At 45.3% G+C, this 15,129-nt stretch overlaps 1 protein-coding gene across 1 annotated transcript in view; it reads left to right on the plus strand.

Moving 5' to 3' along the window:
* Window positions 1-15,129, plus strand: part of PITRM1 (pitrilysin metallopeptidase 1) — an 83,355-nt gene that overhangs the window by 41,556 nt on the left and 26,670 nt on the right. The window contains exons 10-15 of the mRNA XM_077268536.1: window positions 358-486; window positions 734-847; window positions 2,173-2,269; window positions 2,379-2,513; window positions 4,046-4,184; window positions 6,293-6,409. Coding sequence (XP_077124651.1) covers window positions 358-486; window positions 734-847; window positions 2,173-2,269; window positions 2,379-2,513; window positions 4,046-4,184; window positions 6,293-6,409 — 731 coding nt within the window. The remainder of the gene's footprint in view (window positions 1-357; window positions 487-733; window positions 848-2,172; window positions 2,270-2,378; window positions 2,514-4,045; window positions 4,185-6,292; window positions 6,410-15,129) is intronic.

Raw genomic sequence — 15,129 nt, forward strand, 5'->3', positions numbered from 1 at the left:
GCTGCGTCGGAGAGGTGAGTATAGCAATATTTTTTATTTTAATTCTCTCTTTTACACATTTTTACATTAATGTTGTTTCGATACCGATACCCGATACCACAAAAGTATCGGATCTCGGTATCGGAATTCCGATACCCGCAAGTATCGGCCGATACCCGATACTTGCGGTATCGGAATGCTCAACACTACTCCCGATTCTTTAGAATCGGGCTGCCATCTAGTATTATATAACTGTCTTACATACGTGCACTTCCCCTATAGCAGTGTGTAAGTGATCGCTATTACAATCTTACATCTTCACCGGAAAGCTGGAATAGATATTGTAGCAAAGACTGTTACAATGTGTTCTGTCTCTAGTATTGCAGACTCATCTGAAGCATTCACATTGAGCCTTTTATCCGCTTTGTTGTCTGATGGACCAAATTCTCCTTTCTACAAAGCCTTAATAGAAGCCAATCTTGGGACAGATTTTTCTCCTGATAGCGGGTAAGGCAACTCTTTTCTCATAACTTTTTACTTTGCATAATTGTAATAAAAAAAATAAAAAAATTTCTAGCAATGAAGCTGTGAGAGGGTATGGTTTATGCATGGCGATCTGTAGTTTTTATTGGTTTCATTTAGGGTTTAGGCTATTTGCTACGATTCTATTGCAACATTAGGGAAAAAGTAATACAGATATAGCATGTGTTTGTGTGTATTTTTTATATATATATTTTTTGTCTTTCAATATTAGGTTTAACAATTGCACCCGGGATACGTTCTTCAGCATTGGATTACAGGGCATAAATACTGATGATATCCAGTCAGTGAAAGAAATCATAAGTAAAACTATTCATGAGGTGGCTGAGTAAGTATGACATTAAAAAGGGAATTGTTAAAGGGAATCTGTCACCCCCGGGACATATGACCTATTAATATGGGCATACAGGTAATAGAATGTTACACTAGTCCTACTTGTATGCCTTATATTAAAGGGAACCTGACACCTGAATTTGGCGGGCCCTTTTTTCGGTTCGATGGGCAGTGTTTTTGGGTGTTTTATTCACCCCTTCCTTTCCCGCTGGCTGCAATATCGTCTTGCAGTTGATTCGCTTTCCTTTGTAGAACACGCCTGCGCAAGGCAATCTTGCCTTGCGTACGCGCAGCATGCTTTGCCCAACTGCGGGCAAAGCCGAAAAGCATTACTGCGCATGCACCGGCGCATGTCCCTGAAGTATTTCACTGTGTTTCGGGACATAGTGCGCCGGCGCATGCACACTAATGCTTTTCGGCTTTGCCCGCAGTTGGGCAAAGCATACTGTGCATGCGCAAGGCAAGATTGCCTTGCGCAGGCGTGTTCTACGAAGGAAAGCGAATCAACTTCAAGACGATATTGCGTGCGGCCAGCGGGAAAGGAAGGGGTGAATAAAACACCCGAAAACACCGCTCATCGGACCGAAAAAAGGGCCCGCCAAATTCAGGTGACAGGTTCCCTTTAATGTTCTTGTTGGGGAGTAATCTTATATTCTTTCCTTTCTGGTAATGATTTCTTCCAGGCTCTGAGGCGTGCGGTGCCAGGAATAAATCCCTGCCTCTTCTCCTCATTACAATACTACCCTTCTCCCATGCATTTCAGTTATGGCCTCAGAATCCCGCGCCTGCGCCCTCCCTCATCCTCTCTTTTATGGGCACTGTATTCAGGGATTTTCTGCGCAGGCGATTTCCGCTCCAGTGACCTCTGGTGTGCGTGCCGATAATGCTCTCCCCACTTCCTGAGGGGACACCATAAGGAGTACGCTGAGACTCTGCAGTGTGAGGGGACATCACATGGGGTACGCTTACTTTGCAGTGTGAGGGGACATCACATGGGGTATGCTGAGACTGCAGTGTGAGGGGATATCACATGGGGTATGCTGAGACTCTATAGTGTGGGGGGACACCACATGGGGTACGCTGACTCTGCGTTGTGGGGGGGATCAGCAGTTCTGACACTGGTTTCTCACTGTCTTCCATTAGATAAAAGGAAGGCTTTTGTGGTGATACTCTGCCCCCTCTGGTATTTTCCACTGCACAATATTAGAATAAAATTAGAGCCAAATTAAGATCCGTCATCAGTCACTGAGATCTGAGAATGCTGACCATTCAAACACCAGGAACAATGGGTTTTATGATGAGATTTTTCTTTTACTGCAGGAAGGGGTTTGAGCCAGAGAGAATTGAAGCAATTCTCCACAAGGTGGAGATCCAGATGAAGCATCAGTCTACTAGCTTTGGCCTTGCACTAGCCTCAGTAGGTTTGACTATTTATTACCTAATCTGTGCGACATGAAGCCTATCCTCATTATTGACAACAAATTCAAATGTTTCACAGTCCTGTATGTTGATCTGTTCACTTCTAGTACATCGCATCCTGTTGGAATCACGATGGAGATCCTGTTGACTTGTTACAAATTGGAGAGAAAGTAAAGAAATTCAGACAGTGTCTTAAAGAAAATCCCACGTTCCTTCAAGAAAAGGTCAAGCATTATTTTCAGGTAATACTGAGTTCTCAATAAAAAATCCTAGTTTTTCGTTGGCAATTTTTACACAGTGGGAGCTTGGTGTTAGGGGGCTGTTCACCCACCTCCTGATTTATTATAAACTACACCAGAATCTGGCATCAATGATGAAACAAATCTTAGGAGGCGTAGATCTGCGCTGATGAGCAAAAGTGCTGCTAATTTATTAAGAGGCTTGTGTCAAATGATACTTTTTATTTTTTTTTTACCTTTTTACTCCAGCATTTTCTGGATTAAGGGTATGTGCACACGTTGGAGATTTGCCTGCAGATTTTTCTGCACTGAATCTGCATCCCCTGGCAGAAAATGCTGATGCATTTTTGATGCGGTTTTTATGCATTTTTTTATGTGTTTTTGAAAGCAAAATAAAGATGTATTATTGAACAAAAAAAAAAAAAAAAATGTGATTTCTTGTCCAACCTCCTCTTTTACATTTGTCCAACCCACACTCCATTACACACACATAGATAGATATGGGAAAGATAGATGATAGATAATAGATAGATATAAATATAGATAGAAAATAGATAGAAGGAATGAGATAGATAGATCTATAGGTAGATAGATCGATAGATAATATCTATCTATAGATCTATCTGTCATCTATCTATTCTATCATCTATCTCTCATTCCTTCTATCATATCTATCATCTATCTCATTTCTTCGATATAGATAAATAGAAGGAATGGGCTAGATAGATAGATGACAGATCTATAGATAGATAGATAGATCTATACATGGATCGATAGATGACAGATTCTATGTATCTATTCTATCAACTATCTATCTATCATTCCTTCTATCTAATTCCTTCTATAGATAGATATAGGTAAATAGAACAGATAAATAGAAGGAATGGGCTAGATAGATGACAGATAGATAATATCTATAGATATTATCTATCTATAGATCTGTCATCTGTCTATAGATCTGTCATCTGTCTATCTCCTTCCTTCTATCTATGTCTATCGAAGGAATGAGAAAGATGATAAATATAATAGATAGAAGGAATGAGAGATAGATGGAATGAGAGATAGATGGATGATAGATCTATACATAGATCGATAGATATCTATCTATCTATAGCTCTGTCATCTATCTATAGCTCTGTCATCTATCTATAGCTCTGTCATCTATCTATAGCTCTGTCATCTATCTATCTAGCCCATTCCTTCTATTTATCTATATCGAAGGAATGAGATAGATAGATGATAGAATAGATAGATGACAGATCTATAGGTAGATATAGATAGATATCGATCGATGTATAGATCTATCTACCTATAGATCTGTCATTATCTGTCTATCTCATTCCTTCTATCTATCTATTCTGCGCGTTTTTTTCCGCAGTTTGTGCACAGCAGATTGGGTTTTCCATAGGTTTGCATGGTACTGTAAACCGCATAGAAAACGGCTAAAATCCGCAAAGTGTGAACATGGCCTAAGACTGTCATAGTTTACCCCAGTTTGCAAATAAAAATTGCTTATCACTCCCTTTATATTACAGGATAATTTGCACACCATGACATTGTCTATGAGTCCTGACGAAAATTATTATGAGAAGAAAGATCAATTAGAAAATGAAAAACTGAACCAGAAGGTTTTGGCTTTGAATGAAGAAGAGAGAAAACAAGTCTATGAGAAAGGTGACTATATCATTTTTGACACATCAATTACACAACTGATTTTTCAGCAAATTCAAAAGTATTTGATAAATGGGTAACCCCTTAACAACCAGTACAGTACACTCACAGCACTGGTCGGCAGAGGATCATAGTACATGGGCAGCGCTGGTTGGCAGAGGATCAAAATGCATATACAGTTCGGGTCTGCAGGGTATCACCGTGTGTGTGTGTGTGCGCAGCGCTGTTCTGCAGGGGATTGTGGTGCGCGTGCAGCGTAGGCCGGCAGCGGATTGTGGTGCGTGTGCAGTGTTGGCCGGCAGGGGATTGCGATGCGCGTTCAGCGTTGGCCGGCAGCGGATTGCGGTGTGCGTTCAGTGCTGGCCGGCAGGGGATTGTGGTGCTCGTGCAGCGTTTGCCGGCAGGTGATTGCGGTGCGCATGCAGCGCTGTCCGGCAAAGGATTTCAGTGCGCGTGCAGCAAGGGTTGAATGGAGAGTAGTGATGAGCGAATATACTCGGTACTCGAGATTTCCCAATCATGCTCAGGGGTCCTCCAAGTATTTGTAAGTACTCGGAGATTTAGTTTTCAGCGCTGCATCTGAATGATTTACATCTGTTAGCCAGCGTAAGTACATGTGGGAGTTGCCTGGTTGCTAGAGAATCCCCACATGTACTTATGCTGGCTAAGGCTACTTTCACACTAGCGTTTTTTGCAATCCGTCGCAATGCGTCGTTTGGCCGAAAAAACGCATCCCGCAAAAGTGCTTGCAGGATGCGTTTTTTCCCCATAGACTAACATTAAGCGACGTATTTCAACGGATTGACAAACGTCGCAACCTTCGTGCGACGGTTGCGCCGTGTTGTGGCGGACCGTCGGCACAAAAAAAAGCTACATGTAACGTTTTTTGCCGCCGACAGTCCGCTTTTTCCGACCGCGCATGCGCACCCGGAACTCCGCCCCCACCTCCCCGCACCTCACAATGGGGCAGCGGATGCGCTGGAAAAATGCATCCGCTGCCCCCGTTGTGCGGCGCAGAGAACGCTAGCGTCGGTAACCTAGCCAGACGCTAGTGTGAAAGTAGCCTAACAGATGTAAATCATTCAGCTGCAGCGCTGAAAACTAAGTCTCCGAGTACTTATAAATACTTGGAGGACCCCTGAGTGTGCTCGGGAAATCTCGAGTACCGAGTATATTCGCTCATCACTAATGGAGAGCGCTCAGAAATGGCGCTTGCTCTGTTCCCAGCAAATAATGGTTGTTATTCAGCCACCATCTAAGGCTACTTTCACACTTGCGTCGGTACGCGGCCGTCACAAAGCGTCGGCGCGACGTACCGACGGACGTTGTTAAAATTCGGCACAACGTGGGCAGCGGATGCAGTTTTTCAACGATCCGCTGCCCATTCTGAAGTCCCGGGGAAGAACTAGATCTCCACCCGGGCATGCGCACTCCAAAGTGCAGGATGCGACGTACGAAAAAAACGTTCCCTTGAACGTTTTTTTCGTGATGAGTCAGCCAAAACACGACGCATCCAGTGCACGACAGACGCGACGTATGGCCATACGTTGCGATCCGTCGGTAATACAAGTCTATGGGGAAGAAAAAGCATCCTGCTGGCACATTTGCAGGATGCGTTTTTTTCCCAAAACGACACATTGCGACGGAGGCCAAACGACGCCAGTGTGAAAGTAGCCTAACAACCGCAAATGGAGCGGCGTAGTTCCCGCATCTATTATCTTGTTAAATTCCACTTCGATTCTCTGACAGGAGCATTTACAGTGAGCGTCCTGGTGGGTGCGCTGTTCAGACTGCACTTTCCTACTCGGAGGGACATTGCAAATAAACAAACCATGCTTTGCAAAATTTTTACAGTGGGGCTTTATAGCAAAAGGATGTCTAGACCTAGAGCCCCTCTGTTTCTGACAATTGGAGAGCACCTATCCTGTAATTGTTAGAGGGCACTAATAATATGAAGAAAAGTCCATATATTACACCATTGGGGTCAGTGTAAGACTACAGGGGGAGAGATAACCGTAGAAGGCTGCGAACGTCCCTGCTGCCGTACTGCTCTATATTTTTTTTCCCCAAAATATTCATTTATCTCAATAAAAATACTTGTCTTATTTCAGGTTTACAGCTACTAGAGCTGCAGAGTAAACCCCAGGACGCTTCTTGTCTCCCCGCACTCAAAGTATCTGACATCGAGCCAACAATCCCACATACAGATCTGGAATTGGCCTATGCAGGTGAGCCCAGTGCAATGAAGGCTTCAGTGAATTATAAGGGAGTATATGCTTCTGTCTTATAGGTATATGAAATGCTTTCATCTCTTAAAACTAAATAGAATCCTAGAATGTTAGAGTTGGAAGGGATCTCCAGTGTCATTGGTGTCCAACCCACTGCTCAATGCCGGATTCGCTAAACCATCTCGGACAGATGTCTGTCCAGCCTCTGAGGACTTCCATTGAAGGAGAACTCGCCACATCTCATGGCAGCCTGTTCCACTCATTGATCACCCTCACTGGCAAAAGTTTTTTCTAATATCTAATCTGTACAGCTCTGGGAAAAATTGAGACCAGTGCACAGTTTTATAAAAATCAGCTTCTCTACATGTCTGACAGCCATTCCATTCCAGTGTCAGTTGAATTCCAACCAGAGTACACCTCATTGTACTTAGGGTATGTTTCCACGGTCAGGAAACGCTGCTTTTTTGACGCTGCGCAGAGCTGCAGCGTCAAAAAAGCAGCGTCCAGATGTTCCAGCATAGTGGAGGGGATTTTATGAAATCCCGTCTCCACTATGCGTGGAAACCCGCACGCGGCGGCCCTGCGACTCCGGACATGCTGCGCGTCTTTTCAGATCGCAGCATGCCCGTACACCTTGCGGGGACGCAGCGTCCCCGCAAGGCATATCACAGGGCGCTATGGGAGAGAGCGATCATCCCGGATGTGAAGAGTTAACACATCCGGCATGATCGCGTCCCATTAAGGGGGCGGGGCTTAGCGCCGAGCGGCGCCCCTCCGTACCGTGGAGCCATACCCTTAATGTGCTTCTGATTAGGTGATCGCCTGAACCAAATCTTATTTAACAAAGGAAAGTATAAAAAACACTGCTGTGGTGTTCAGTATAGGACAAGCTGGATGGCAAAACAAGTGCTAGTAATATCCTAAAAGTAGTAGGAATGAAAAAACTTTGAACCATGCCAAAGTAGTTGAAAAGAAAAGTCTTGAGTGAGGAAAAGAAGCACTCAATTCTGGCTTTACTAGCAGAGGGATACAGTGAGTGTCATGTTGCCTCCATCCTTAAAATTTCTAAGACGGCAGTCCATTACAACAAGGTCAAGCAGCAGACATTGGGGACAACAAAGCTACAGACTGGCAGAGGGCGAAAAGACTCTCCACTGACTGGGATGACCGTCATCTTATTCGAATGTCACACAGCAACCGCAGGATGACATCAATTGACCTACAAAAGGAATGGCAAATGGCAGCTGGGGTGAAGTGCACGGCAAGAACAGTTCGTAACAGGCTCCTAGAGGCAGGACTCAAGTCATATAAAGCTAGAAAAAAGCCTGTCATCAATGAGAAGTAAAGGAGAGCCAGGCTGAAGTTTGCCAGAGACCATAAGGATTGGACCATAGAGGACTGGAGTAAGGTAATCTGTGATGAGTCTAATTTTCAGCTTTGCCCAACACCTGGTCATCTAATGGTTAGACGGAGACCTGGAGAGGCGTACAAGCCACAGTGTCTTGCAACCACTGTGAAATTTGGTGGAGGATCAGTGATGAATTAAGCCACATACAAGTTTATCCTGGAAAAACACATGATTCCTTCTGCTCAGGCAATGTGTACCAACTCTGAGGACTGGTTTTTCCAGCAGGACAATGCGCCATGCCACAACGCTAGGTCAATCAATGTGTGGATGAAGGACCACCACATCAAATCCCTGTCATGGCCAGCTCAATCTCCAGACCTGAGCCCCATTGAAAACCTCTGGAATGTAATAAACAGGATGGATAGTCACAAGCCATCAAACAAAGAACTGCTTACATTTTTGTACCAGGAGTGACATAAGGTCACCCAAAAGCCGCGTGAAAGACTGGTGGAAAGCATGCCAAGACGCATGAAAGCTGTGATTAAAAATCATGGTAATTCCACAAAATATTGACTTCTCTATCTCTTCTTTGAGGGGACACGGGAAACCATGGGTGTATGCTGCTGCCACTAGGAGGTTGACACTATGCAAAAAAGCTAGCACCTCCTCAGCAGTAAATACCCACCAACTGGCAGGAAGCTCATCAGTTTTAGCTTAGTGTCAGTAGGAGGTGGATATGGGCTGCCCTCAGCCCCATTCTACCTTTAGGCTTTTGTTGTTTTTATTAAAGGGAATCTGTCTCCCCAAAATTTGCCTATAAGCTGCAGCCACCGCCATCAGGGGCTTATCTATAGCATTCTGTAATGCTGTAGATAAGCCCCTGATGTATCCTGAAAGATAAGAAAAACAAGTTAGATTATACTCACTCAGGGGCGGTCGCAGTCTGATCCGATGGGCGTCGCGGTCCGTTCCGGGGCCTCCCATCTTCTTACGATGACGTCCTCTTCTTCCTGCCGCGGCTCCTGCGCAGGTGTACTTTATCTGTCCTGTTGAGGGCAGCATAAAGTACTCCAGTGCGCAGGCAGCGGGAAAGGTCAGAGAGTCCCGGCGCCTGCGCACTGCAGTACTTTGCTCTGCTCTCAACAGGACAGATAAAGTACGCCTGCGCAGGAGCCGCGGCAGGAAGCAAAGAAGAGGACGTCATCGTAAGAAGATGGGAGGCCCCGGAACGGACCGCGACGCCCATCGGATCAGACCGGGACCGCCCCTGAGTGAGTATAATCTAACCTCTTTTTCTTATCTTTCAGGATACATCCGGGGGCTTATCTACAGCATTATAGAATGCTTAAATCTATAAATACGTTTTGCACAACAGAACTAGAGTAGTAAAAAAATAACTTTATTTATAATAACATTTAAAACCCTAAAAAAATGTTACAATGGTGACTGGTACCAAATGAACAGGACACCACAGACCAGAGGACAGTTATATCCAAATATTCAGAAACATACCGCCTATCGCAAATATACCATGTGGATAATTAATACCCAGTGCCATAAACAGACATAATAATCTTAGGAACCGCCACACATGGGTCAATAAAGAGATGGCTCAGTAAAGGTACAAATACGGTAATATACTAATGATTACCTCTGGTCTGTGGTGTCCTATTTATTTGGTACCAGTCACCATTGTAACATTTTTTAGGGTTTTAAATGTTATTATAAATAAAGTTTATATTTTTTTACTACTCTAGTTCTGTTGTGCAAAACGTATTTATAGGTTTATTTATTCTTTGCATGGGACGATTTATATTTTTCTACGGATAGGTACAGGAGTTTGGAACTAATTACCCTGTGTATTGTTTGTCTAATTGGTATTAGCATTCCAGAATGCTGTAGATAAGCCCCTGATTCCGGTGGCCTTAGCTTATAGGCGAATTTTGGGGTGACAGTTTCCCTTTAATGATCTCTTTTTCAGATTCAGCTTGTGATCTGGGCGACGGAGTGTAATTTGTCACTCCGCTCTCCCCCCTAGAGACCAGGAGCAAAGTGTGGGAATGCATCACTACTGTACCCTCTCGTGTCTACCAGGCAGAACCCCCTGCCTCTTAACACATCAAGAGAGTATTTGGGGCATCCGCACGGAGGAAGATACGGACTGGTCCTTGCCACTACACCCTAGCCCGCTCGCCCTCCAGAGCCAGACGTGTGCAGGGTGGGAAGACGGTGTTGGTACCTTATAGCCGCCCGATGCACAGCCCCGGGACCAGGTACCCTCCAGCCACCCATTGCTCCAGGATGTCTGATGACCGTCTTCCTTATCGTTCTGCGAAGATGGATTCCTGGGTGTTCAGGACAGGTATCTCTCCCCATAAGTCTTGGGGAAATAGGAGGGGGGGGTCCCCTTAAACACATTAGTGATATCATGTTGTTTGGTTTTTTTTTTTACATAAAATCGTGATGCAGTTATAGCGCAACTGCGGCCCCTCGCCACCCTGCTCTCCCGACGGACTGTTTTCTAAATGTAGTCCCTGGCTGGTTCGGGGCCTGCTCTTAGTCTGCCATTTGCGCAGGCTGTCTCTCGCTCCTCGCCCACCATCCTCATTACCCACAGCGTGACTCGATCCGTGGAAACGCAGGAACTCTGGGGTGGAAATCGAACGTGCCCTTTTTTCTCCTTCGCCTCATTGGGGGACACAGACCATGGGTGTTATTCTGCTGCCACCAGGAGGCTGACACTAAGGCTACTTTCACATTTGCGGTTAAGTCCACAGCGTATTGTCCGCAAACGCATGCACAACGCATGCAAACGTCTGATAACGCAGCGTTTTTTATCCGCATCAGCTTACACATGATGGTAAAAAAAACCCGCAGCGTTTGCATGCGTTTTTACATGTTTGCGCTTTTTATGCACATGCGTTTGATATTTCCAGGAGGGTGTGTCTTTAATAATCAGTTCCTGGACATGCGCAGTCCGAAGTACGCAAGCGCATCAAACGCATGCGTACGCAAAGACGTGTACGCATGCGTTCCCATAGACTGTAATGCTTTTTTTTGCCGCATTCCTAGCGCTAACAATCGCATACGTTTCTAGGCGGCAAATTGACGCCTCTAAAATTAAAGCCGCAGACGACGTAACGACGCATGCGTCGTCAAACGCGGCATAACGCAACCAATCGCAGACACATGTGTCCCTAATGTTAAAGATAGGAAAACACAACGCATGCGGAAAATTGCGGCACAAACGCTGCGGACACAACCGCAAATGTGAAACCGGCCTAAGTGATACGTGCCATATGTTTTTCCCTGAGTGTCAAAAGGACACATCCACCTGCTGTACTGCAGTGTTTGGGCCAGACGCTCTGTCTAGACGCTGTGCCTAGATGTTACAAATTCTTTCCCTCCAGCAGAGCTCCCTCCTCCCCTTCCCAGTCATCTAGAGATTGGGTCTCAGCAAAAGCACCTGTTTCTCTAATGTTATATTAAAGAAAAAAAAATTCCTGACTCCAGGACACACTTTTCTTTTAGACATGGTGGCCCTTTGTCTATGTACAATATCTTATAGTCCTTCCCAATGTAGCTCCTGCAGAGTCTGTACATTTCTTCCTGGTCCCCCTTTTGGTCAGGTATCCAGATCTTGACCGCAGCAATGGAATGTTTTGTTTTGTTTTCCCCCTTTGCCCACCAGCTTTTCCATCCGTGGGGAATTAGACTTTAGGTGCTATAGCAGGAGTCCCCAACCTGTAGCTCGGGAGCCACATGTGGCTCACGGTCCCATGAATTGTGGCTCGCAGCTGTCAGCCAGCTTGGTGCATTAGCTCCAGATCTAGCAAACAGGTATGAAGAAGACATCTCAAAATGGTGAATTTTTGAGTAGCCTTGCACAGAAGAGCACATCTGGATGCACATATACTGGTCTTAGGGGTTTAGAGATGTTTTGGGTATGGAGGATGATATTACCTGTTAGAGGAGGTCTTGAAGCTGGATGCGACAGTGTGTTGGGATTCCTTGATGAGAGAATACTGAATTGGGGCATTGTGGTAACCCCTGGATCTCAGTGCACTGCTGTGGAGTGATTTCTGTGGAAAAGCTTCGGTTATCATTATACCCGTAATGGGGGCTTTGGTTGACACTACGTTGAGGGAGACAGGAGCAGGATGTTGCTCGGACCCCCTCTCAGAGCTGAATGTGGCTCACGACTCTCTCTCCGTGCTGAATGTGGCTCTCTAGGTCAAAAAGGTTGGGGACCGCTGCACTAGATAGTGGTCAGAAAATGTGGACTGCAAGTGTGAGCGGCCATGAGGTACGTGATAAAAGGTACATCAGACTCACTGGGTAGGGGACCAGACTCTAATGCTGCCATCCCTATAGCACAGCGGTCCCCAACCTTTTTGACCTAGAGAGCCACATTCAACACGGAGAGAGTGTCGTGAGCCACATTCAGCTCTGAGAGGGGGTCCGAGCAACATCCTGCTCCTGTCTCCCTCAACGTAGTGTCAACCAAAGCCCCCATTACGGGTATAATGATAACCGAAGCTTTTCCACAGAAATCACTCCAAAGCAGTGCACTGAGATCCAGGGGTTACCACAATGCCCCAATTCAGTATTCTCCCATCAAGGAATCCCAACACACTGTCGCATCCAGCTTCAAGACCTCCTCTAACAGGTAATATCATCCTCCATACCTAAACCATCTCTAAACCCCGAAGACCAGTATATGTGCATCCAGATCTGCTCTTCTGTGCAGGGCTACTCAAAAATTCACCATTTTGAGATGTCTTCTTCATACCTGTTTGCTAGATCTGGAGCTAATGCACCAAGCTGGCTGACAGCTGCGAGCCACAATTCATGGGACCGCGAGCCACATGTGGCTCCCGAGCTACAGGTTGGGGACTCCTGATCTAGTGTATCAGATGCACCATCTATCATGTGCCTCCTGGTCGATTGCAGCAGCGGTACTGATATCCTGTCCACCATTTTTTCACCATCTACCATGTACCTAATGGTCGAATGCTGCAGTGGTCCATGTCTCATGCCCCCTATCCAGTGTTGCATCGGTGGTCCAAGTTTTCTGCCCACTACCCAGTGAGTCGGATATACCATTTACATGCATCTCATGGTCCGTGACAGCAGCGGTCCATGTTTCCTACCCACCATCCAGTAACTCAGATACACCACCTATCACGTACCTCATGGTCATTTGCAGCAGGGGTCCACATTTCCTGCCCACTATCCAGTGAGTCGTTTGCACCATCTACCATGTACCACATGGTCCATATGACCGTTTGCAGCAGTGGTCCAAATGCTCAGCCTGCTATCCAGGGAGTATGACTTACTATCTATCACGTAACCCAACCTGGATTATGGTTACGGCCCAGGGGTCTTGTCCGCAAACAAGTCATGACCTCCATCTATAGTTAACCACAGTGCTGTCCGCAATGCAGTTCAGCTGCGCTACCCACTAGCCAGTAGTTGGACCCAACATGACTAATAGCAGCAGCGTTTCTAGTGCTCTGTCCACTATCCAGTGAGTCAGGTCCTACTTTTACAATGATCCTTATGGCTGATCGTTGTGCAGTCCGAGGGGTCTAGCGAGATCTGTTCTTTGTCCGTTTCCGTACGTACTTCTTCTTTCTTACAGAGATTAAATAGCACTTTGTCCTCAAACCGCAGCCAAGAGAACATCATGTAAACAAGTCGCCTTCTCCGACAAAGATTTTACCCTTTCTCAGTATTTATAGTTGTAATCTTGTGTTTTTTCCCTCTCTGTGATTAAATTACAGCGGGGTCAGCTCTGTCTCACCCGGACAGCCCATGTCCACTATGCGAGTCACAGGGTCGGCATTTATGCCCAACTGGTCTCGTTGGTGAATCTGTCTCTGCCTTTTCTGTTTCCTGTTTGAGGCATTCGATAGTGCTCCACCTTCGAATGGTAATATCTCGCTGACTATACTGCCTTTTTTTATTGGTATTTTCTTACATCAAGGTAAGCGGATACACATGTAAGGATTCTTACCCACTTCCTTACCAAGATGGTCTGAATCGATGAAGAGCTACCAAGATACCTCATGTAATCAGTACTAATTTCCTTAAGCATGACCAATCGTCCTCAATCAATTTAGAGTCCACATTAGCATTGTCCTTTTTTGCCATTCACGTGTTTTTTCCGGCTCTCTGCTCCACACTGTCGTTCCTCGGCACCTGGATTCGGACTTCAGATCTTGCCGGGGACTCCTCTCCAAGGAGTTTAGAGCTCTTTTCTCATGATTGCACTCTGGTCGCCTCTCTCATCTTGGCTGGGTTATCAACATCCCAAAATAGTCTCTGGTCCCGGTGTAACATATTGATTTTTCTGGGAATGCTGTTTGACACGGCCCGATCAAGAGTTTTTTTTTTTTTCTACTCAGGAAAGACCCTCAATCCCATGACTTGAGACTTTCTCCCTCAGAGGCACATTTGCATGTTCGCTCCGCTTCTGCATGAACGTTCTAGGTAGGATGGTTGTATCAGTAGAAGCAGTTTCATTTGCCTACTTTCATATGCATCCTTTTCAATTTTCTTTTTCTGCCATCAAGATGGGACTGGTTGATACAGGGAGTGAATCGACTAATCACACCCCTCTCTGGATAAATAAGTCTCTAGACTGTGTAGCATATGGTCCAGACCACGTGCACCTCCAAACACTAGTGTCAAGGGTGCACGGATATATATATAAACGGTTCAGTGCAACAGAGAGTAAATATGAAAACCAAAAAAAGAAAAGCACTACAAGAACCCATAAAATACAAGACCCCCGGAAGAAGGCATCGCGCCGAAACGCGCGTTGGGGCTCGTGGCAGTGTGGTTTCCCTCAGGTATTATAATGATTATTTATTACCCTTGTTGGCTTTGGAGTGTATGTTTGGGCTATATAGATTTTTTGCACTTATGCTTCTTAATTCTTGATATACCCATGCACTTTCATTGACTATTTTGATCTTTTATGTGCAGTACTCCAGCGCACTTTATGTACTGAATAAATTCCTATTGTATAGCTTGCCCGTTGGGACCCACATTGCCACGTTTTCTGGTGTTCATTGTCTCAATCTTGCTTTTCCCTTCTATGTTTTTGATTTTATGGTTATTTAATAAAGATTCTTGTATTTTATGGGTTCTTGTAGTGCTTTTCTTTTTTGGGTTTTCAAGTCTCTAGACTGGTGGACTTAATCTCTATTCAATTGCGGAAGATCTTTCCCACACCATGTCGGAAGATCGCTACTACAGAAACCAGTTTTCTCAATTGGGCAGCAGATATTCAGAACTTTACAGTCCAGGACCGATGGATCACCCAGGAATCGTCTCTTCCCATCAACATTCTGTATTTTGGGTT

This window comes from Ranitomeya variabilis, chromosome 6 (assembly GCF_051348905.1).
Source record: "Ranitomeya variabilis isolate aRanVar5 chromosome 6, aRanVar5.hap1, whole genome shotgun sequence".
Lineage (NCBI taxonomy): Eukaryota > Metazoa > Chordata > Amphibia > Anura > Dendrobatidae > Ranitomeya > Ranitomeya variabilis.